The sequence below is a fragment of the Cervus elaphus genome, chromosome 1, assembly GCF_910594005.1.
Source record: "Cervus elaphus chromosome 1, mCerEla1.1, whole genome shotgun sequence".
NCBI classification, from domain to species: Eukaryota; Metazoa; Chordata; class Mammalia; order Artiodactyla; family Cervidae; genus Cervus; species Cervus elaphus.
This window is the reverse complement of record NC_057815.1, coordinates 93,536,192-93,562,016: the sequence shown is the minus strand read 5'-3', so window position 1 is coordinate 93,562,016 and position 25,825 is coordinate 93,536,192. Positions and strand designations below refer to the sequence as shown.

General features: G+C 37.8%; 1 protein-coding gene and 2 pseudogenes across 1 annotated transcript; all 3 read left to right on the top strand.

Moving 5' to 3' along the window:
* Nucleotides 1-1,096: 1,096 nt before the first annotated feature.
* Nucleotides 1,097-2,006, top strand: LOC122676417 (annotated as a pseudogene).
* A 15,873-nt stretch (nucleotides 2,007-17,879) lies between these two features.
* LOC122676316 (olfactory receptor 4C15-like) lies at nucleotides 17,880-18,818 on the top strand. The gene has a single exon (XM_043875538.1). The coding sequence runs from the start codon at nucleotides 17,883-17,885 to the stop codon at nucleotides 18,816-18,818; it is 936 nt and encodes a 311-aa protein (XP_043731473.1). The 5' UTR covers nucleotides 17,880-17,882.
* A 6,053-nt stretch (nucleotides 18,819-24,871) lies between these two features.
* On the top strand, nucleotides 24,872-25,778 carry LOC122676168 (annotated as a pseudogene).
* The last annotated feature ends 47 nt before the right edge of the window (nucleotides 25,779-25,825 follow it).

Below are 25,825 nucleotides of genomic sequence, written 5' to 3'. Positions count from 1 at the left end.
ACAGATTAGTTGCTTTGTTAATGTTTTTATTATTCATTAGAATCTATGGCTTTATCTGGGTGCTCCCCTTTACAAGAAAAAAAAATGGAAGAAAGGATTTATGTTGACTCAGGCTTGTCTGCTGGGATGAGGCAGGCCAAGTTGAATCTGGGTCTTCCTGGAGCAAAGAGATTTAAGCTTTTGTTTTCTTTAATCAGCATTTTTGCAAAATAATTAGAATCTCGGGAGGTTAGTTAAAGGTTATAAATCATGGTTTCAGGATCGGATTATAGTTCTAATAAAAATTTATTCTTCATTGTAGTCTCATCATTGGATTAATTATTGAATTTTACTGTAGAATTATTGAATAAGATAAGCACAGGAAGCATGCATTTGCCTCTCTGGATTGTTATGATATAGAAATTATTGGGGTATAGTTCTTAATAATGGAGAGGCCTCGGGATATGACCTACCTGCTTTGCAGGCTCTTCAACTAGAGCATCCTAGTGATCAATAGGAATATGAAACAAATGAATAAAATAAAATGTTCTGAGGTTACTAGGTATGCCCAGTGATATATTAAGCTCAGCTTCCTAGCTTGAGGGTCCTAAAAGGCAGCAGCTGAGAGGACTTGTGTGTAGGTAGTTCATTTTGGAAAAGAGAGTGAAGGTAGTGAATAGCGGAGAGTGAAACAGGAGAGGAGCAAAACTGAATCTTAGATTGCGCTAGGCTGGTTACCGTCTATCCACTGGCTCCTATCGACTGGCGATCTAGGCTTTCCTAAAGGTATGCTACTTCTCCATATTGCCACATGATTTACATCCCAGGGTGATGAACCAGGATCTTCTAAGTGTCTCAAGCAGCAAGTGTCAGAAAAGCAAGAGATACACTGGTTAGCGGTGTTACAGGGGTAATGACAGGGATCAAGGTGTCATCAGGATACGACTGTTTGCAGCTAGCTGCTGTACTGATGGCTGAAGGAAAAGGTAAGTCAAGACGGTGTGAGAGAGAGTCCAGAAAATAAAAATCCCAAATTTGTAATAATTACTAACTTAGAATAATACTCTTTTGTAGATTTTCCAGCTTAGAGGGATAAGCCTACCTCAGCCCGCAGTGAATGGGGAACCCCAGCAATGTGACGGAATTCATTCTTTTGGGCATTGCAAAGAACCCAGAGCTGCGGAAAATACTCTCTGCTGTGTTTTTTATCGTGTACGTGTCCCCCGTTTTGGGGAACCTCCTCATTGTGGTAACTGTGGTCACAAGTCAGAGTCTGAGGTCACCCGTGTATTTTTTCCTTACCTCCTTGTCCATCATGGATGTCACCTGCTCTTCCGTCGTTGCCCCCAAGATGATCATGGACTCCCTCTCTGACAGCACTGCCATCTCGCTCAAAGCCTGCATGGCCCAGCTCTTCGCTGAGCACTTCTTTGGTGGAGTGGGCATCATCCTTCTCACTGTGATGGCCTATGACCGTTACGTGGCCATCTGTAAGCCTCTTCACTACAAGACCATCATGAGGCCTCCTGTGTGCTGCCTACTACTGGGAGGGTCATGGCATTTATCCATGCAACTGTGCAGCTTCTCTTCATGTATCAAATTCCCTTCTGTGGTTCCAACGTCATTGATCATTTTATGTGTGATTTGTTTCCGTTGCTGAAACTGGCCTGCATGGACACCCGCACCCTGGGCCTCTTAGTCATCCTCAACAGTGGGGTGATGTGTCTCATCATCTTCTTCATCCTCGTCACCTCTTATGTGGTCATTCTCTGCTCCCTGAAGTCCTGCAGTTCTGAAGGGCGGCATAAAGCCCTCTCCACCTCATGGTGGTCTTCATGTTCTTCATGCCTTGTATTTTCTTGTATGTGAGGCCTGTGGTCACTTACCCCATAGACAAGGCAATGGCTGTGTCCTTCACCATCGTTGCACCCATGTTAAATCTCCTGATCTGCAGCTTGAGGAACGTGGAGGTGAAAAACGCCATGAGGAAACTGTGGATGAGACAAGGGGCCTTGTGTGGTCATTAGCTTACATGCCAAGAGCAGTCTTTCTTACAAGGACAACGTGCCTTTCAGTTCAATTCAGTTCAGTTCAGTTCAGTTGCTCAGTCGTGTCCGACTCTTTGAGACCCCATGAATAGCAGCATGCCAGGCCTCCCTGTCCATCACCAACTCCCGAAATTTACTCAAACTCATGTCCATCGAGTTGGTGATGCCATCCAACCATTTCATCCTCTGTTGTCCCCTTCTCCTCCTGCCCTCAATCTTTCCCAGCATCAGGGTCTTCTCAAATGAATCAGCTCTCCGCATGAGGTGGCCAAAGTATTGGAGTCTCAGCTTCAACATCGGTCCTTCCAATGAACACCCAGGACTGCTGTCCTTTAGGATGGACTGGTTGGATCTCCTTGCAGTTCAAGGAGTTCTCCAACACCACAGTTCAAAAGCATCAATTCTTTGGCATTCAGCTTTCTTTATAGTCCAACTCTCACATGCATACATGACCACTGGAAAAACCATAGCCTTGACCAGATGGACCTTTGTTGGCAAAGTAATGTCTCTGATTTTTCACATGCTGTCTAGGTTGGTCATAACTTTCCTTCCAAGGAGTAAGTCTCTTTTAATTTCATGGCTGCAATCACCATCTGCAGTGATTTTGGAGCCCAGAAAAATAAAGTCAGCCACTGTTTCCACTATTTCCCCAACTATTTGCCATGAACTGATGGGACCGGATGCCATGATCTTAGTTTTCTGAATGCTCAGTTTTAAGCCAACTTTTTCACTCTCCTCTTTCACTTTCGTCAAGAGTCTCTTTAGTTCTTCTTCACTTTCTGCCATAAGGGTGGTGTCATCTGCATATCTGAGGTTATTAATATTTCTCCGAGCAATCTTGATTCTAGCTTGTGCTTCCTCCAGCCCAGTGTTTCTCATGATGTACTCTGCATATAAGTTAATAAGCAGGGTGACAATATACAGCCTTGACATACTCCTTTCCCTATTTGGAACCAGGCTGTTGTTCCATGTCCAGCTCTAACTGTTGCTTCCTCACCTGCATACAGGGTGCCTTTACCTTCCCATTCATTCCAATCTATTGAGGATATAGCAGTCACTGGCATTATTTAATCATGCAAATCAGGTGAAGATTCTGTAATCCTGTTATTCCCCACCTCTCCAGTGCATTTTGGGCTCCATACCCTTTCTCACAAGGCTCTGGCCACTTTCTCTTTCTCTCTATTTTTTTATTCTGCCTTTTGAGCAATTCAAGCCTTTTCCGGTTTGAGGCTTTTGCTTTTCTTACTCTGCTTACTCCCGAAATTCTCTTTCCCAGAGTTTTTCTTCTCTGTCTCTATCTCATTTTTTCCCCCTCTTTCAGATGAACTCTCATTTCCTTAGACAAGTTTTCCCTGATGGCTTTCTCTAGCCATTTTTCTAGGTTACTCTTTAACTCTTCATCTGATTATATCCTTAATATCAAAGTCACAAACTATACTTTAAAAATTATTTCTTGGCTTTTTTTTTCATTAGCTTTTTTTAATTATTATTTTTCATTTATTTTTATTAGTTGGAGGCTAATCACTTTACAATACCGCAGTGGATCTTGTCATACATTGACACATATATATATATGGGATTTAGAAAGATGGTAATGATAACCCTATATGCAAAACAGAAAAAGAGACAAAGATGTACAGAACAGACTTTTGGACTCTGGGGGAGAAGGCGAGGGTGGGATGTTTTGAGAGAACAGCATCGAAACATGTATATTTCTTGGCTTTTATTTTACCTTTTCCTTCGAACAAATTTGTAATCCTTGTAAGGTCAAGGGTTATGTTTATTGCTTCATGCTATGGATAGAACACTGTCAGTAAGCTAGTAGGTGCTTAATAAATATCTTTGAATGAATATAAGTGTGAAAGTAACTTGTTTTTTAATATTACAAATTAATACTGAAAAGTAGAGGTGAATATGTGTGTGTGTGTGTGTGTGTATTTATGTATATATACAATATAGGAGTTAGAATTATCTGGTTTGCATGTTTCCAAGTGTCTTTTCTGGAAACTTTTGGAAGCAAACACAACTTCAGATTAGTACTGTACTCAGTACTTTACTATTTAATAAGGAATACAGCACTGCCAAAACTCTCTGCTGCTGTTATTTCTCCTTTAGAGAAGCAGAATAAGAATCACTCACACTGGGAGTCAAGATACTTCAGAATCTAGTGTCTGTAGCTATGGCCTTTATGAAAAAAAAGTAACTCTGTAAAGGTCTAAATTTTTCTTTAACTCTGGGAAAATTTTTCTTGCTGTTACATCATAGAGCTGGATTTTATAATCCAAGTGACATTTCTTTTCCTCCAGATCTTGCTTTGTCTGTCACTAGAGAGTAGTCTTGCCTGGAAAATCCCATGGATGGAGGAGCCTGGTGGGCTGCAATCCATGGGGTCGTGAAGAGTCGGACACGACTGAGTGACTTCACTTTCACTTTTTATTTTCATGCACTGGAGAAGGAAATGGCAGCCCACTCCAGTGTTCTTGCCTGGAGAATCCCAGGGACGGGAGCCTGGTGGGCTGCCGTCTATGGGGTCGCACCGAGTCGGACACGACTGAAGTGACTTAGCAGCAGCAGCAGCAGCAGCAGAGAGACACTGATATCTTTTAAAAAGTCTCCCTTACCTAGCATATGGGAAATCTAATGTCTTAGACTAAATTAGCATTCTGTTATAGTTTTCTTAGCTTTAAAAATACATAGTATATATGATAGAAATAGTTACAATATCAGTCATAGTATTTAAAGCAAAGACAATACTTAAGCCAGTATTTATTTTTATACACAAAACATGTGTACAGTAGATATTTCATGTTAGTTATCATCAGCTATTTTCGAAAACTTTGAGGTTCATTTATCTACTGAAGAATATTTGGTTACATTGTATGACGTGTCCGATCAGGGACACCTGTCATGAATAAGGTGATGCTTCTCTTTTACCTTGGGGATTGCATTCCAGTGCAGGAGACAATACATAGACATGAAAACAAAGTCATGAAGTGTTAACAGATTGTCAGAAACTGTAATGGAATGGTGCCTATGTGACCAGACAACTTTAGTTAGGTGGACAGTGGGGCTTTTCTGAGAGGTTACTTCTAAACTGAGACCTAAATGATGAGATAGAATCATCCTTAAACACATCCGTGAGAAGAGCATTTCAAGGGACTACGGAAAAGCTTGTGAAAAACTTATAAGGTAGAAGCCAGCTTGAATAGAAGAAGGTCAGGATAATCAGTGGACAGGAGGGAATGTGATGCAAGGTGAGATGTGAAAATTACACAGGTTTCTTCTGATGCAAGGAGAGATGTGAAAATTAGACAAATTTCTTCTGATCAAGAAATCTGTTGTTTTCTGACTTTTAAGTTCAAAAAGAATTATGGGCATCAGAATAATTTTGATTAGAATAATAATTAAAAATCATATCCTCCATGTGTTTATGGATGACTCAGCAATTTGGCATCAAACATCTTTGCACATAGGCTTCCCAGATGATGCTAGTGGTAAAGAACACGCCTGCCAACGCAGGAGACATAAGAAACGCTAGTTCAATCCCAGGGTCAGGAAGAGCCCCTGGTGGAAGGCGTAGGGACCTACTCCAGTATTCTTGCCTGGAAAATCCCACGAATAGAGGAGCCTGGTGGGCTCCATAGGGTCGTGAAGAGTAGGACATGACTGAAGCAACTTGGTACACATGCACATATCCTGGCAGGGAGTGTCCATTTGATTTTTGCAACGTCATAACAGAGAGCAATGTTTACTGGCTGCCTAAAATATCTTCAAATTGAACATCTGGATTCACCTAATAATTATTTTTCTTGCCTCATGTCAAAGAAGAAGAAAAAACTGCTCAGTTTCAGTTCAGTGGCTCAGTCGTGTCTGACTCTTTGCGACCCCATGGACCGCAGCATGCCAGGCCTCCCTGTCCATCACCAACTCCTGGAGTCCACCCAAACCCATGTCCATTGAGTCGGTGATGCCATCGAACCATCTCATTCTCTGTCATCCCCTTCTCCTCCTGCCCTCAATCTTTCCCAGCATCAGGGTCTTTTCAAATGAGTCAGCTCTTCGCATCAGGTGGCCAAAGTACTGGTTTCAGTTTCAACATCAGTCCTTCCAATGAACACCCAGGACTGCTCTCCTTTAGATGGACTGGTTGGATCTCCTTGCAGTCCTGACAGTGTGTAAATGTTGATCTCTGTGAGAACTTTCTGATGATCACTTTTACTATTTTAATTATGAAAATTGGAAGGTTCATAATGAGATCCCTAAAGCTAAATAATATTTTTGGCAATTCTCTAGCAACAGAGTAGGTTCAGAATTTACATTTTCTATTACGAAGGTAAGGCCATTCTGACCATTCATGCTGAAGTTATTATCTGCAATTAGATTCCACAAATCTCTTCTCTCTTCTGTAGGTCTCCCTAGTTTCTTCACATGAAATAGCTTTATTGATTAAACATATTACTTTTCAGCTCATTGCTCACCTTTTTTGTTTGGTTCTTTAATGCTCTTATTTTGAAAAAAATCTTGGTCTTGCTGCTTTTTAAAAGAAACTCACTGTAGATAATTGATTATAAATCTAATCTGTGTATCAGAATAGAAAATTTTAACACTATTTATGATACAAAGACATTACAAAGTAGTAATAAGATAACATTTTAATTTGAAGGAGAGTATTGGCCTAAAAAAACATGAAAAAACTGCAAACATCCAACTTATTTGGAGACATTAAATAAGGTTACTTCCTATTTCATTTTGAAAATGTAAACTATCTGAAGGGAACTTCTTTAGATTCTTGCAACTCTATCTACCAATTTTCCAGCACCCATTCAGATATTTGCTACCTTCTTACCTACTCTTAAAAATGCATTCATTATCTATGCTCCTATGCAAAGCAATCAACCTCTTTATTGTACACTAGACCTTATTTCCTTCTTGTTTGCGTGAGGGCATTGGTCTAAAAATAGCTTCTATATCTATTTTATCTACATTTCACTTTTTATTTGATCATTTTATTTCAGCAAAGAAGCAAATCTGCTATACCTTTCATCTTTAAAGTAATATCTCCCACTGATTCCTTTTTCTTTATCAGCTACTCTTTCATTTCATTCTCTCTTCTTTCTTACAAAACACAAGAGATTCTTTAACACTTGTCTCCCCTTTCTCTCCTTCTGTTCTGCTTAAACCCTTTCAGCCACACTTCAGTTAAACTTCTCTTTTCCGGGTCACCAGTGCCCTCTATGTTATTCCACATAGCTGTCATCACTCACTTCTCATCTTACAGAATCCATCAGCAGTGTTTCATCCCATCTTTCCTGGCACACTTTCTTTGAGAAATGATTCTTTGAGGTTGAGACCTGGAAATCCAAATTCTTCCATGGTATTTCCACCTGGATGACTAATAGATTTCTTAAACTGGCCCCAATGACAAAGCATATTTTCATGGAAATTGATATAACAATTCTAAAATTATATTCATGTGTGCTTGTCTTTAAATAAGTTTGGTGACAGAAGAAAAAAAGAGAAGAATAGGAAACTAGATTTACTAGTTGTTAGAACACACCACATTCCAGGATGTCTGGCTCTGGGTGAGTGATCACACCATCGTGATTATCTGGGTTGTGAAGATCTTTTTTGTACAGTTCTTCAGTGTATTTTTGCCACCTGTTCTTAATATCTTCTGCTTCTGTTAGATCGATACCATTTCTGTCCTTTATTGAGCCCATCTTTGCATGAAATGTTCCCTTGGTATCTCTAATTTTCTTGAAGAGATCTCTAGTCTTTCCCATTCTATTGTTTTCCTCTATTTCTTTGCACTGATCACTGATGAAGGCTTTCTTCTCTCTCCTTGCTATTCTTTGGAACTCTGCATTCAAATGGGTATATCTTTCCTTTTCTCCTTTGCTTTTCACTTCTCTTCTTTTCACAGCTATTTGTAAGGCCCCCTCAGACAGCCATTTTGCTTTTTTGCATCTCTTTTTCTTGGTGATGGTCTTGATCCCTGTCTCCTGTACAATGTCATGAACCTCCGTCCATAGTTCATCAGGCACTCTGTCTATCAGATCTAATCCCTTAAATCTATTTCTCACTTCCACTGTATAATCATAAGGGAGTTGCTTCTGGACTATGAAGTCAAGTGGGCCTTAGGAAGTATAACTAGGAACAAAGCTAGTGGAGGTGATGGAATTCCAGTTGAGCTATTTCAAATCCTAAAAGATGATGTTGTGAAAGTGCTGCACTCAATATGTCAGCAAATTTGAAAAACTCAGCAGTGACCACAGCACTGGAAAAGGTCAGTTTTCATTCCAATCCCAAAGAAAGGCAATGCCAAAGAATGCTCAAACTACCACACAATTGCACTCATCTCACACACTAGCAAAGTAATGCTCAAAATTCTCCAAGCCAGGCTTCAGCAATATGTGAACCGTGAATGTCCAGATGGTCAAGCTGGTTTTAGAAAAGGCAGAGGAACCAGAGTTCAAATTGCCAACATCTGCTGGATCATCAAAAAAAATCAAGAGAGTTCCAGAAAAACATCTATTTCTGCTTTATTGACTGACTATGCCAAAGCTTTGACTGTGTGGATCATGATAAGCTGTGGAAAATTCTGAAAGAAATGGGAATACCAGACCACCTGACCTGCCTTTTGAGAAATCTGTATGCTGGTCAGGAAGAAAAGTTAGAACTGGACATGGAACAACAGACTGGTTCCAAATAGGAAAAGGAGTACATCAAGGCTGTATATTGTCACCCTGCTTATTTAACATATACAGAGTACATCATGAGAAACGCTGGGCTGGAGGAAGCACAAGCTGGGTTTAAGATTGCTGGGAGAAATCTCAATAGCCTCAGATATGCAGATGACACCACCCTTATGGCAGAAAGTGAAGAAGAACCAAAGAGCCTCTTGATGAAAGTGAAAGAGGAGAGTGAAAAAGTTGGCTTAAAACTGAACATTCAGAAAACTAAGATCATGGCATCCACTCCCATCACTTCATGGCAGATAGATCGGGAAACAGTGGAAACAATAGCTACTTTATTTTTCTGGGCTCCAAAATCACTGCAGATGGTGATTGCAGTCATGAAGTTAAAAGATGCTTACTCCTTGGAAGGAAAGTTATGACCAACCTAGACAGCATGTGAAAAATCAGAGACATTACTTTGTTCACAAAGGTCCATCTAGTCAAGGCTATGGTTTTTCCAGTGGTCATGTATGGATGTGAAAGTTGGACTATAAAGAAAGCTGAATGCAAAAGAATTGATGCTTTTGAACTGTGGTGTTGGAGAAGACTCTTGAGAGTTCCTTGAACTGCAAGGAGATCCAACGAGTCCATCCTAAGGGAAATCAATCCTGAGTGTTCATTGGAAGGACTGATGTTGAAGCTGAAACTCTAATATTTTGGCTACCTGGTGTGAAGAGCTGACTCATTGGAAAAGATCCTGATGCTGGGAAAGATTGAGGGCAGGAGGAGAAGGGGACAACAGAGGATGAAATGGTTGGATGGCATCACCGACTCGATGGACATGAGTTTGAGTAAATTTCGGGAGTTGGTGATGGACAGGGAGGCCTGGTGTGCTGCAGTTCATAGGGTCGCAAAGAGTCAGACACGACTAAGCAACTGAACTGAACTGAACTGAGAACATACCACAAGGCTTTAGCTTGTAAATTTTTTGCTATATTCCCATGAATAAACAATCCTAAAGAACAGAAGAAATGGTACAGACTTGAGTCCTTTATGTTTGTAGATTTAATATAAATGCTATAATTTAATTAATTAATTTTCAGGATGGAATTTTAATCTTTCAGGAAGCATGGACTATTGGATAAATTCTGGAAGAGCCATATTGTCACTAACTCCCCTCTACATCATCCCCTCATGTCCTTCTCTCTTTTCTGATTTGTAAGGTTTTTCTGAATTTACCCTATTTCTATAACATACCTGTTACATTATCTGCCCCATCCTATTATCACAGCATTATTTCTTATCCCACTCACTTCCTCTAGCTGAAGCAAATAATAAAGGATTAAGTAAATCAGGACTTGGAATAAAGTAAAAGATGCTACATGTGCTTTGAAGTAGGAACCAGAATTCCAGGATTACTTGCTGGAGTCCTGCTGTTGAGCAATAATTTTAAAATATCCCCTCTAGCAGTGTGGTTGGTCTGTGTCAGATGGCTATTCCATGTCAGGAAAAGCATCTAAAATTTAACTGAAAATATAATAGCACTTGTCCCTTAATACCATGTGCAAATGAAGTCTAGGCAATTACGAATATTTACCTTTCTGATGAATCACTTCAACAGTGCTTCTTTCTGGGGAGTGTGACTAAGCATTAAAAACAGGTAGAATACAAGAGTGTATAGAGGGGCACATCATTGGTATAGACTCTCTGCAAGGACTTTATGAGCTAAGCCCTGGTTTTCCCTCCAGCTTCAATTGCAATGCTACAGTTCATAGAGTAAACAGTCAATCTTGCTCTTAAAAAAAAAAAAAATTAAAAGAGAAAGATTTCTTTAAGATCTGGAAATTGTACTTTTAATTAATTTCAAAATTATGGCATATAGAGATCAAGTACTGAGAGAAGAAAAGCGGAATTTGGATTAATGTATAGATTTTTGCATGAAAAACATTCACATATAAAATTGTTACTCTTTAGTAAGCATGACTGTTGCTCTAGTCCCCACACAGTACATGCCTTTCTGGATTGATGCTATGCCTTATCCCAGAAGTCATCTTTTGCATTTAGCAAATAAACACACATTTCATTGCACTCTGCAAAGGGACTATGTTTTGTCCTAATTTATACAGTTTTCTCTTTCTGAACATGAAAGGAATTGAAAGCATCTACAAATAGAAGCAGCCCAGGAGAAGCAAAAAAAAAAAATAAGCTACCTGATTCGGGTCATAAAATTTTTACAAACACTTGAGCAAGTCAAACCATAAATAACTGTGTCTTGCAAAAATGAGGTGATGGGAAATTTCCATACCCTGAGGGGAGCTGAGATCCAATTCTAATGTTCATGACCTCTCAGGGAAACCTCTTTAAATTCCACTTACAGGTCAAGGAGGAAACTTTTGCTTCTTTATGTTTCATTGAGACCATGAAGACAGTGTTTGAGAATCAGTAGGGGAAATTCTTTACCTCATTTACCAGAATTGCAATATCTCTCTTTCTTAGATGTAGAAGTAAGACTTAGAAATTTTATATTTCACATTTTGACCAGCTATTGAATGGGTTTTTTGCCATAGAGAGAAGCATACTACCATTACGAGAATTTTCAAGAGATTGACACATGGTGAGATTTATAATTCACATTTTGCATATTCATAGGTGATTTTAGATTGTGATGTAGTACATAAAAGTATGGGTATTGTGGGGCAGGCTCCCAAGTTCAAGGCAAGCTGTGGTCTATCACTTAGTTGTGTACATTTGGGCCAGTTCTGTAAACCTTTTTGCCCTCAGAATGTTTATTTTTATTTTTATTTTTTTATTATTATTATTTTTTAGAATGTTTATTTTTAATGGAGATTATATGTTCACAAGGCCAAAGGATTTGGAAACAAATAAAATAATACATGTGGAATTAATTAGATAGGACGACATAATTTAAGTGTTGAATATATAGCAGCTGTTTGAATACAAACATTTTTGGAGGGTTGCAAGTTCCTATTCAAGTCTAATGAAATTAGAGATATCATCAGTTTTTTATCTTCAAGTTAAATCCAAATAACTATAAAATGAAACTTTTTTTTTTTCAGTTAATATATCTGAAAAGATTTACTAGATGCGGGGTAGGTAATGTAAATGATTCTACAGAGAACAATTTATTTTCCATAGAATTATTGACACTTTGATTTACAAATAAACTTTGAGGTTCCCTATTCTAATATTCCTGTATATGCAGGAACACTTGAAAACTTCACAGACAAATGTTTAACCCATTGATCTTGATGTGATAGGGAGGCTATTATATTCAAGGCAGATGTGCCTACTGTTGAACAGTTTTATTTTTATTTTATCCAACCTGGACTGGCGATCTGTTTCACACTTGATAATATACATGTTTCAATGCTATTCTCTCAGATCATCCCACCCTCGCCTTCTCCCATAGAGTCCAAAAGTCTGTTCTATACATCTGTGTCCCTTTTTCTGTCTGAGTATTTTTGTTAGAGCTAGTCGATAGCATTTTATTTACTGTTTGTTGATATGTTATCATTTATCATTATTGTTTCTTAATTTGTTATCATTTAATTATTGTTTCTTAATATGTTTTATTTATCATTCATTGACCCCTCATCCTAGTGTTTTAGATTTAAAAAAGTGGACTACATAATATCAGTGAAGAAGGAAGGTGATTTATTTAGATAGCAGTTAATTTCCCACAAAAAGCACTAAAGAATGGCCCAGGAAAGGACATGAAGGGTAATAGTGTCTTACTCAACTGACAGAGCAGAGTCTTCTGGTTTTAAGTGTATGTATTTTCTCTACATACACTTGATGTCATAAATAGCATTAAATTTCTGCTGCAGAATTGTTCAAGAATATTTAAATGACTGAAGTTTCTAACTGCTTTAGTGCTAGTTGTTGTGGCTTTTTTCTCTCTTAATATGAACTAAATCACTAGGATAACAGAAGGAAAAAAGGCTCAGGCGTCCATCAGGAAGGACACAGGTAAGAACACTGAAAGGTTATTTTTCTAAATTCCCCAAAGAGTAAGAGTATAGAAGCTGAGACTTTCAGGGCAATCAGCAGAGCAATGTTGAGGGGAGAGAAAAAGATCTGAAATCTGAAGAGAACACATTTCTCAGGCCGTAAAGGAAAAGAATATATTTAGATAGATGAAAAATTAAACTATTATTGTTGAAGCAACTAGCAGTGTTGGATAAAAATTCAGTGGATTCAAGGAATTTAACTTGGAAGGTAATTAGAATGGGTTTTTAATCTATTAAGTTAATATTAAAATAGAAAACACTGCATATGATGATATCCTTATTCCTAATTTCTCACATAATTTTGAATAGTATATTTTATAACACTATTATGTAAACTATTGTATAATAGCTATGTCAGCTTTAAATTAGACACAGGGATTTCTGTATTATTTTCAGAATGATCAATGCTAGAATAACGTTGCTGCCAAAATGAATGGGAAAAAACAGTAAGAGGCAGGAGGCAAGATTTCCAGGGCCCCAGATCCGAGAGACGACGCGGAGCCCACAGTGCACGGTGCGAAGGGCCCTCAGCGATCTGCTGAGCATCTCCAGCGTCTGAAGAATGCGGCTGTCAGGAAAGGGAGGTCCCTGAGACATTCTCTCAGAAATGTGAACAGAGCAAGCTGTTTCCAAGAGAAACATATGTAGTTAAAACTGATAGGGAGGGCTAGGCCTATGATTTGGCTATCCGTGGATTCTTTACAGCAGGTAAATACTTTTAGTGAAAGATTCTATGTTATGTTAGCATGTTTGTTCCACCAGTACAAATTAATTACACGGGATAAGTAATAAAATTATCCTCAAACATCATCTTTTCCTGAACAAATACTTAGGTGATTAATAATATGATGTTGTGGGCTTTAAAATTTATTTTTAATGTTAATTTTCTTGTAATTATTTCAAAATGCATGTTGAAAATAAAAAGTCTCTACTATCTTCATACATATTCTTCTTGATTTTAAAAATTAAATTAAGATGTCTGTATAGATGAGTAGGGTTGCTATAATTTTTCATATAACATGCTGCAAAAATTCTTCACTAAGTATGTCTTTATATTATTAATTAGTATTTCATTCATAGCATATTTTGTTATCAATAAATAGTAGACTGAATTACATAAACATCTTGTTCAACATTTTGGATATTTCTAATTTTTTTTATAAATGAAATATCATCTTCCATAAAACTTATATCACTTCATTTCACTTTTAGAATAATTTTCAGGGTTGGGGTTACTTATATGAGAAATATAGTGATTTTTATGCCTCTAAAAATATTTGCTAAAACATTTCCCGATTAGATAATATGAATGAGGTATTTTGTTGCAATTTAGAAGACGTCATTATTTAAAAATCTGACTTAGAAACCTGTTTTATTTTTATGATGGATTCAATTCTTCAGTGCACTTTGTATGTATAAACACTATTTAAAATTAAAGTTTATATCAATATTACACATCTCCCTGTTGAATTATGCATTGAAAAGCCGTTCATAGTAACTGTCTTATTTGACAGTCACAGGTCAGCAGCTTGAACAAATGTCACTCTATTTTATGGGAAAGGACTTAGAAGCTTCGTGGTTTCTTCAGGGACACATGACTATAAATCTGTAGCTTCTAGATTTTTTTATATAGGAAAGTGAGCAATTGTTATATTATTTTAATTAACTTTTCATTTTGGAATAATTTTAGATTAATAGAAAAGTTGCCAAGATACTATAGAGTTTCTGTCTACTCCTTGGTTATTTTCCCCTAATAATTATCATCTAACATTACTAGTAGCACTTTTGTCAAAACTGTGGAATGAATGTTGCTATATTACTCTTAAAGAAGCACAAGATTTTATTCATGTTTCACTAACTTTTCCACTTCTATCACTTTTCTGTTCTAGGGGTCAATCCAGGACAACACAGCACATTTAAGTACCTTTTAAATGATTTCTAATCATAAAGCTTGTGATCATAAACTCTGAGGACACTGTCCTCTCCACTGCCTAAGTATTAACAGTAATTTTGGAAATTCCTTTTATACTAAAAAAAAAGAGCAGTTTGATTTGTTCATGTTTGATGAGCATTTTGATTCTAAAATAGTACTTCTCTTAGAAACTTCACAGATTAGGGACATCCAGAGCCTAAGAACTACTTGTTAGATTAATACAGATCCTTGCTCTTTCTCTCCACTGTTTGCATTATTTGATGTTCTTTGTTCAATGACACTACCTGAAAAAGAAGTGGGCTCCTGAGGATCTGGGCTTCCTAGGTGACGCTAAAGGTGAGGAACCTGCCTGCAAGTCCAGGAGACAGAAGAGATGCAGGTTTGATCTCTGGGTCGGGAAGATCTCCGGAGAAGGGCACAGCGATCCACTCCGACATTCTTGCCTGGAGAATCCCATGGACAAGAGGGGCCTGGCGGGCTACGGCCCATAAGGTCAGAAAGAGTTGGGCACAGCTGAAGCAACTTAGCACCCACACACGCACACGTGAGGGTCTGAAGATTATACAATTATATTCAGGAGCTATTAAAGACTTAAAAGTGTTGCACACTTAAATGATACCATATCTTCACTGTGGCAACCAATTAAAATATTTTATATTTGTGAACATGTAAAAGGATGAGTGAAGACATTTGTAAGCCTAGATCATGGGAAAGCAGACATTAGGAGTAAAAGCACTGTCATTTCTGCTCTGTGTCAAAGGCTCTGGGAGTTGTTCTCACTGATGGCAACTTTCTCCAGTGCATCTAACTGCATTCATGGTTTTATCAATATCAGTATTGCCTTATCTGATTCTTCCAAGAACCTTATCAATAGGTGTTGCTAAAATACCCAGTTACAGAGAATCTGAACTCTAGAGAATTTTAAGTAACTTTTCTTATCACATAGTATAACTTAGCACAAGAGCTTGAATTTGAACCTAGGTCTCTGTGACTCTGGAACTGTCTTTATTTCATTTCATTGGCTCCACATATATTAACAGTCTCTACTTTTTAATATATAGTCATTCACTGATCCAATGATCTTACAAGGTTGGTTTCATGTTCTCGTTTACTTGATGACACAGCTGAATATGGAGTTCAGAGCACAGGGGCTGCTTAGGAAAGTCTGGTATCCTGGAAACAATTTGTTTTAAAGTAAGTAAAAGACATATTGCATGTATATCTGCATATGTGCTAGTTTTATTCATATTTTCAATCATTTTTGTTAGCTGTCAGTGTCATTCATAAAAATCAGCTCATTTTTAATTCTTTCAGAAAGCCCAATTGTTCTTTTACTTCCCTATTTAACAAGCATAGATCGTATGTATATGTGCACACACACACATACTCACTTGCCCCTTGACTGATGAACCTCTCATATGTACAAGGAAGGACACAATCAGGCTTCCCTGGTGGTTTAGTGGTAAAGAATCTGCCTGCCAATGCAGGAGACATGGGTTTGATCCCTGCATCAGGAAGATCCACTGGAGAAGGAAATGATAACCCACTCCAGGGTTCTTGTCTGGGAAATCACATGGACAAAAGAGCCTGGCAGGCTACAGTCCCTGGGGTCACAAAGAGTCAGACACGACCGAGCGACTAAACAACAACAAAGGACACAGTCATTCTTCAAACATGTCCTGCTATAAGAAATGAAGCCAAAAGTTGGCCTTTCTGTGGGTAAGCTGTCTGGCTTTTTGAGAGGGAGAAAAGTCACTAAAATCAGTAAGGGCATTTTATCATAAGCAGCAATTTCACATTTTCCAATTTGACCCTCATTATAATTGTATGAAATGAGTAGGGAGGTTATATGTGAATCTCCCTACATTACAGTAAGTCATATACATTTGAAACAGATACACACTGGTGAGTATTACTTGGTCTGATTGGACCACATTGAATAAATACTTAGCAATCAATTAATAAAGCCTCAGGCTCTGGCTATAGCCAGCATGCTGTTTCTAATCCTTACCTATGTGGTTATTGTCAATTTGTATCTGTAAATAATTGGACCATTACCTTCTGATTCTACATCATTGGCTCTGTGTCCTTCATTAAGAAACATGAGTCAAACTTTAACACAGAAATCAGAAGGTTATAATCTCTACAGTGAATGGAGACTCTAGAGAAGCCCTTCCTGCTCTGAAGCTCTTGATAGGAAAAAAACAAAAACAAAAACAAAAAACTTCTTCTTTCACTGTAGTCAGTCACTTCCATGCTGGAGTCAGAGGTTCTGGGTTAAGATACAGAGCCAGCATCTGTTATTTCTTTAATTCTATCTCTTTAAGCATGGGCTTCCTACCAGTAAAATTGGGTAATAAAATCTAACGTGGAGTGTTTCTTAGCCACTTAACTCTGAACAACTGCTTCCTTATATTATTTAGCTTAGTCATCATAACAGTACACATTAGTAGGTATTACTTATTTTTGTCAGCTTCTATTCTTGTTTTTAAATAATGAGTGAAGAGAAAACCAACTTAACACATGGATATTTATTATGTTTTAGTCTTCAGCAAGGTGTGTTCCCAATGATTATTCTCTTCTTAAAAGAATGAATTAGTTGATTTTAAACTCTCAATTCTGTTTAGAATTTTAAAGAAATAACTAAGGGAATAGCCATGATCCAAGCACCTCTTCAGTTTTGTCTTATTTCTCCTTCTATCTGTAGATAAGGAAGTCACCTAATCATGGACAGCTTGCAACACCCCCCTGCCCCCTGCTTCTCACATCCATGCACATGGCAATCATGACCAATAAACTGCAATTTTCCTTTCCTCAGATCATGGATGTGGCTTCAGAACTCTTCTCACAATTCACTCCAGGAAACCACTACTATTAACATATGACCAGAGCTGGCAGTTGAGATAACAACTATTTCTTATCCCCACAGGTGGATCCCTATCCTTCTCCTACATTGAAGCTCTATCTTAAAATATTTAATAATTTATCTGTACTTCAATTCTTCCTGGTATCCCCCTGGCACCTTCAACAAATTTCTAGCTTTGTGTTCTCAATGATAAAACAAGCACAAGAACATAAGTTAATTTTTCACGTGGAAGCACCAATTTGTTGATGACTGAGGACCCCTCAAACTGGTCTGAGACACGTTTGTCTTTTTTCTTTCTGTAGATTCCACATGCTCACTGTGGTAGCTTTCACCTTTTCATTGGAAATTATGCAAAACCAAAGCTTTGTAACGGAATTTGTCCTCCTGGGGCTCTCACAGAATCCAACCATGCAGAAAATAATATTTGTTGTATTTTTGTTCATTTACACTGCAACTGTCGGGGGCAACTTGCTAATGGTGGTGACCATCAGTAGCAGCCCAGCACTCCGGGTCTCCCCCATGTACTTCTTCCTGGCTTTTCTGTCCTTCCTGGATGCTTGCTTCTCCTCTGTCATTGCCCCAAAGATGATTGTGGACTCTCTCCTTTGGAGGAAAACCATTTCTTTCAAAGGCTGCATGATCCAGATCTTTGCTGAGCACTTCTTTGCTGGGGTGGAGGTGATTGTCCTCAGCGCCATGGCCTATGACCGCTATGTGGCCATCTGCAAGCCCTTGCACTATTCTTCTATCATGAACCATAGGCTCTGCGTCCTTCTGATGGCGGTAGCCTGGACAGGGGGCTTCCTGCATTCCATGATACAGATTCTTTCCACTTCCCAGCTGCCCTTTTGTGGCCCCCATGTCATCAATCACTTCATGTGTGACTTGTACCCACTGCTGGAGCTTGCCTGCACTGACACTCACATCTTTGGGCTTTTGGTAGTTACCAACAGTGGGTTTTTCTGCATCTTAATCTTCTCCTTGTTGCTTGTCTCCTATGTGGTCATCCTGCTGTCTCTGAGAACCCATAGTTCTGAAGGGCAGCAGAAAGCCCTCTCCACCTGTGGATCTCACATTGCTGTTGTTGTTTTGTTCTTTATCCCATGCATATTTATGTATGTACGACCTCCATATTCTTTCTCCTTTGACAAAATGGTAGCCATATTTTATACCATCCTAACTCCCTTGTTCAATCCTATGATTTACACTTTCAGGAACAAAGAAGTGAAAAGTGCCATGAGGAAAGTGTGGAATAGGGTAATGGTGGTTTCTAATGAAAAATAAAACATTTAAAGTTGAATAAAAAATTCAAAGTTTCTGATCAAATCAGACAAAAATTTTATATGGATGAGCATTGTTTGACAGGGAGTAAAGTAATGTAATATTATAAAAAATAGCATAAGTTCCAGGAAGTAATTTAGTTTTTGTTCTTAGATCACTTATGGACTCTGATTTGACAATTCAATATCCTCAAATGAAAATTAAGAAGACTTGAATTTTATGCTTACTTAAAATCTAAAAGTCAAAAAAGAATGAAAAAAATTACTCTCACTTCTTGCTACTAATTTGATATCTTGGAAAATATTTCTGGAGGGAAGACAAAATTGTCTTAGAGATTAGGTTTATACACATATAACTATATATGTATACCATGAACTTTTTGCCCAGATTAATGTATCCAGATCACTGCTGTGCAACTGAAAATAACAAAATATTACAAATCAACTCTATTTAAAAAAATAAACAATAGAAAGAAAAACATAAACATATTAATATTTCAAATTTGGCAAAGAATGGTAATTATTGCTAATATTAGCCCTTTGATATTGATGATAACTATAATTAACACTTTGAAAGTGAAAGTGAAGTCGCTCAGTTGTGTCTAACTTTTTTGTGACCCCATGGACTGTAGCCTACCAGGCTCTCCTATCCATGCGATTTTCCAGGTAAGGGTACTGGAATGGGTTGCCATTTCCTTCTCCAGGGGATCTTTTCAAGCCAGGGATCGAACCCAGCTCTCCCTCATTGCAGGCAGATGCTTTACCATCTAAGCCACCAGAGAAACCAATTCAAACTTTCATATAACATGAATAAGAGTAGTTAACCACACATATTTCAGAGTGTAGGAAGAGCTTACTCCAATTAAGTTTCCAAGAACCGAATTAAGAAATTCACTCCATTTTCAGAGCACCCTCTCTGCTCCACTACAGACCTTGCTGTTCTGTCTAACCCAGTGTTTGCAGGAAGGAGCTGTGTGAATTATGGCTACATGAAGTGTTCCCTTCTCCATAAACTCTTTACATCCCATCATCACTTGTGATAGAAAGCAATGATAAATCTCAGTGAAGTATAGTTTATGTGTTTTATTCAAGCATCACATAATTCACCTTCTAAGTAAATGAGAGTTGAAGATATGAAAAATACACTCTGTTGGAAGTCATCTGTTTGGTTGTAAGAAAAGAGGTAAGTTTCTCCATCTGTCTGAAATATTTTCTTCTGTGCTGTGCTTAGCCTCTCAGTCATGTCTGACTCTTGGTGACCCCATGGACTGGGGACCACCAGGATCCTCTGACCATGGGATTCTCCAGGCAAGAGTATTGGAGTGGGTTGCCATACCCTCCTCCAGGAGTTCTTCCCAACCCAGGTACTGAACCTAGGTCTCCTGCATTGCAGCCGGATTCTTTACCATCTGAGCCCTAAACACTGATCTCTTGGAATCTATACTCAGTGTATCTTCTAACAAATGATAGAGCTCCTGGGGAGTGTTTCTACCAATGAAGAAGATGGTGGTTCGGGCTTCCTAGGCCTTCCCTGGTCTCAGCACATAGCTGAACTATCTCTCAATGGCATCTCTGCTCACAGAGGCTGCAACACACTGAATCAAGGCCAGCTTGGCAGAAGTTTCTATCTTGGGGAGCACCTGGCTCAAAGTTTATGGCCAGGGCTGAGGTTTCTGGGACAGAGTATGAATTTGGGCTTCACTTTCTACACACCTGGGTTTTCAAGATCCTTGACAATCCTTGCTATGACACACAGCAACAATCTCTCTTTAACTGGGGTAAGTGAAGGCGTGGTTTTTCAGGAAGAAAGAAGCTGAACTGTGGGATGAAAGTTCAGATTAAACGACTTTCTCTAAGATGTCTGCTCTCCTCCTCACTCCATGTCTCTCTATATCCCATCCCCGACTCTTTCCCTGGTACCTGCTCACTCCTCTCTCCTGTTCTGACTACATGAGCCTGCTTCTTTCCTCCTCTTCACTATTATCCAGTTAGATCTTTATTTTCTTTTGCTTTGATATCAGCCTCAGCATGCAGTTTAATGAACTTGGTTTTGGAGCCAGGACAGAAATTTAAGATATCAATTGTCATCCTTCTCTCATTACTCATGATTTCTCTTTTCTAAGATGCTATCTACATGATGATTAGGACTTGATATTTTATATGACATGTAGGGTGAACGCTGAGAGAGAGGCTACCTAGTAACATCCCTTTCTAGTTCTAGCCTAACTGCCTTAATTAAAACACTCTGTATCACAGGTCATGCTTTGTAAATAGAAATGGATGAATCACATGGCCAGTTACCTTGCAAAAAAAAAAAAAAGTGTAGGTCAAATGAAATAACACAAGCAAAAACTTGTTTGAAAGACAAGATATATATATATGGAACATAGGAGATAGAGGCAGATGTTTATTTACTATAGGAAGAATGGAAGAATTTTGGTACCAAATATATTTGAATTAGTTAACATTTGAGTAGGTAAAAGGAAAATTTAAGGATCAAGGAAGTAAAAAGACCTTCTGTTACCATGGTGCCCTCCTAAATCAAAGAGGCAGGGTAATCCAGAGAAGTTTGGAGATAATGGTTGAATTCAATAATAAAGTCCTCAGGTAGTATTGGTTTGACCTAATGGATACATCTTGTCAAAGATGCTTTCCTGTTTTTATGTCTCCAAATCTTCTCTTTGCTTACTTAAAATAAAATAGAATTACTTGAACTGGATTTCATGGTTGTCTGTTACCTACCCAAAATTTATCTCTTAAAACTTTTGGATTTAGTGAGAGTGTAGTTTTTAATGAAGGGGGCATCTGTTTTTCCTGAAGTAATGCATGTTCCCTTTCTAAAAGTATTTAGTCACTCTTCTATCCTAACTGCTCCTCTTTTCATAGCAAAGGGCTCCCTCTTTTTTGTTTTTATCCCCTGCTGGAAACCTAATGTATTAAAATTAAATAATCATTGATTTATTTTCTTTTTTTAATAATCATCAGAGAAAATTGAAACACCCAATCAGAGTTTGCAATTATTGTGATATTTCTAATTTCTCACAGTGAACTAATATTATTTTAGCTCAACTGCAAGGAAAACCTAATTGTATTTAGATGTGTAACTTTACTAGAGTTAAACAGTTTGACTTACTGATATTAATATATTTATCTTACTTAGGAAAACCCTTTATAAACTTTTTGAATATTTAGTTTTCAGAGAACCTTGTTGGAAATTGCAGCTTAATTCAATTAAAGCCATAATTTCACTTATTCCCCATGTTTAAACCTTTAACGACCAATCAATTTATTTTCCAGTATCTTTCTAACATGGAGTTAAAATTCACTTGGTTTTATCACAGAGTTTTGTGTAGTTTTCAATGATTGAGAATCTTACATAGAGAAATGGCATCCCTCCAATGTCATTGTGAGGAGGTGGAGGACATCTTTTCATGCCCTGTAAATTGACTCCAGATATGATGAGTAGGTTCTCAGTACACATTTGATGACTGACTTGATGGTGTTATTGAATCACTAAAGAATTGATGATTAATCAGAAAGAGGAAGTGTACATCAAAATTCATGTTAAAATTTGTTTCATTTGACATTAAATTTTAAAGGCGTGATTGACTAAAATGGAAACAGGAGTATAAAATTGATAGAGTTTATTGCATAATGTTGAAAAAAAGAGCTCAAAACTTAAAGATATAAAAAAAATTAGACAAAGCATACAAAATTCAAAGCAAATGAAATAGAAGAAATTAAAATATACAAAAATGTTATACTGTATTGCTAATCAAAATATATATTTCATAATGTTAATTATGTTAACTAAGCAAATATAATAGTGCCTCAAGTTAAATTTTTATTTATAATTTGTGTCATATTGTTATAGTTTTAGAAACAATGGAAAATGATCTAATTTGTATATAAAATATTTCACACATACATTTGTGTGTATATACATACATATATATCTGAAAACCCAGCAGAATGTGTAAGGAACTAACTTTTACTTCTGTTTTACGGGCTCCCCTGGTGTCTCAGATGGTAAAGAATCTGCCTGCAATGCAAGAGACCTGGGTTTGATCCCTGGGTCGGAATGATACCCTGGAGAAGGGAGTGGCAGCCCACTCCAGTATTCTTGCCTGGAGAATCCCATGGACAAAGGAACCTGGTGGGGTTCATGGGGTCACAAAGAGTCTGGCAGGACTAGTGACTAACACTACATGAGATTGGTTAAGTACGAATTTTTGAAGGTCCCTTTTCTCACCCTGTAATGCACTGAAAGCTCCAGAAAGTTTATTATGCAGATGTATCCATACAGTAATTAATTTTCTAATAAATATTAAATCAACCAAATTGAAAGATTATTTGAGAACAGTGTCAATAATTATGGGCTTCCCTGGTGGCTCAGTGGTAGAATATGCTTGCAATGCAGGAGATGTGGGCTCGATTCCTGGGTCAGAAAGATCCCCTGGAGAAGGAAATGGCCACCCATTCCAGTATTCTTACCTGGAAAATCCCATAGACAGAGGTGCCTGGTGGGCTACAGTCCATGTGATTATAAGAGTTGGACATTGACTTAAAATAGTGATATTTATATTATGAATCTCCTGGGCATATATTTGATGAAACTATTAAAATAAGCACAAGCTATATGAGAAGAGTTTATTAAAAATATTTTAATTAAGATGAAAATTTGGAAAAACAAATAAATGGTAGAATTTATATTTCAAGATTTGTAAGATTTTGATATGTTAATTTTGGGCCCGCCTGGTGGCTTAGCTGGTAAAGAATCTGTCTGCAATGAAGGAGGCCTGCCTGGGCTGATGTCTGGGTTGGGAAGATGCCCTGGAGGAAGGAATGGTAACACAGGCCAGTATTCTTGCCTGGAGAACACTGTGGACAGAGGAGCCTGGTGGAGTCCACGGTGCCACAAAGAGTCAAGCATGACTGAGTGACTGACACCATGTTTGTTTATAACTGCTAAGTAGATAATTACACTACAAATACAGCTTAACTACATAGCAAAGGCTTTTAAATTAAAACAGGAAAATCAGAAAATATAATAACATGATTGAAATTATATAGATATATGCATATAAGGAAAAGTAAAGGAGAGCAAGGAGATGTATTTTTATGTTGAATTTCTGAAATACATTTTTAAACTTACATTAAAGTGATAAAAATGGAAAGAATGCAATCTTCTAGATGACAGTGGTAGGAGAATCAGATATGAAGGAGGATAGTACACAGGTTACAGAAAAATAGGAAGTGAAATAACAGGTTGGAGCCACAGAATTTGAAATTTATTAGCATGCATCTAATGTATGTAATGGTTTATATCAAATGTATAGCAATTTCAAAATTGTTGCTAGCCTAAATGATTTGTTCAAATATCTCATGTACCCTAACCAGCAATGAAGGTAAAGTTATAGCTGCAATGAACCTAAAGATGGAAAAATAAGTTTTTTTCTTAAGTATAACCCAACAGAGATACTGAAGAGATCAGGAACAATGGGTACAAGCTGTTGTTCAAATAAACAAATGTATTCACTCAGGAGAGAATCTCCAAATGTATTATTTCTAAATTATATAAGGATATTATTATCAGTAATTGATGTGCATATATGTTATATGCACATATATGTATCATATGCATATGCTTAATAATGTATCTGTTAGAGTCTCTATCGTATAAAGAAAGAGCCTCAAGACATTAAAATGATTTTATCAAGATCATAAAGCAAATTCACTAGTTCTCAGACCATGGCAGAGTGCCCTCAATCACTTGAGGGCTTTTTCCCCCACAAAAAAATCTTGGCAACCAATAAGAAGACCTTGAATCAATGCCAATGTTTAAAGCATGTCAACATTAGAAAAAAAAAAATCCTGAGTGGGTATAGTCTATGAAAACTTTGAGAAACACTAAATTATACGTTTGATGAAATTAGAACTCTAAAAGTTGCAATTCTGGATGCAAATAAACTGCCATTGCCAAGTCATCATTTCTCCAACTCTTTTTTTGCAGATGAACCACTTTTCAGCTGTGTCTGTTCTATGTTCACCATAACCATGGAGGAGAACAGCAGTGTGAAGGAGTTCATTCTGCTTGGGTTAACACAGGATCTACTGAAGGAGAAAGTAGTACCTGTTACCTTCTTATTTCTATACCTTGGGACTCTGTTGGCAAGCTTCCTAATTGTGATGACCGCACGATGTGGCCAGACACTTCAGAGCCCCATGTACTTCTTCCTTTTCTACTTATCCTTTGCTGATGCCTGTCTTTCAACAACCACTGCCCCTAGGCTAATTGTAGATTCTGTATCTGAGAAGAAAGCCATCTCCTACAATGAGTGCATGACCCAGATGTTTGCATTTCACTTCTTTGGGTGCATGGGAATCTTGGTACTTGTCCTCATGTCCTTTGATCGCTATGTGGCCATTTGTAAGCCCCTGTAGTTCACAACCATCATGAGCCAGCATGTCTGTGGCCACTGGTGAGACTGGTCTGGATGGGGTCTTGTATCCATTCTTCAGCACAGGTTCTCTTGGTTTTGAGATTACCCTTCTGTGGCCCCAATGTCATTGATCACTATTTCTGTGATATGCAACCTTTGTTGAAACTTGCCTGTGTGGATACTTATGTCATCAACCTACTCATAGTGTTTAACAGTGGGGCCATGTGCATGGTGAGTTTCATATGCTGCTAATCTCCTATGTTTTCATTCTACATTCTCTGAGTAACTGTAGCACAGAAGGAAGGAGGAAAGCCCTTTCCACATGTACCTCCCACATTATTGTCTTATTCTTTGTACCATGTATATACATATATGCTTGCCTTCTAACTGTATTTCCAGTGGACAAGATGGTGGCTGTATTTTACACTATTTTGACACCTTTACTCAGCCCTCTGATTTACACTCTGAGGAATGAAGAAGTCAAACAGGCCATGAGAAAGTTATGGTGCAACAAAGTCTGACTCGAGATGACAAAGAGCAGAAGAAGCCAACTGCTAATTCTGTCAGA

What these genes read in the sequence shown, in the direction of transcription:
- LOC122676316 (XM_043875538.1), top strand. Translation starts at nt 17,883, where the DNA reads ATGCAAAACCAAAGCTTTGTAACGGAATTTGTCCTCCTGGGGCTCTCA.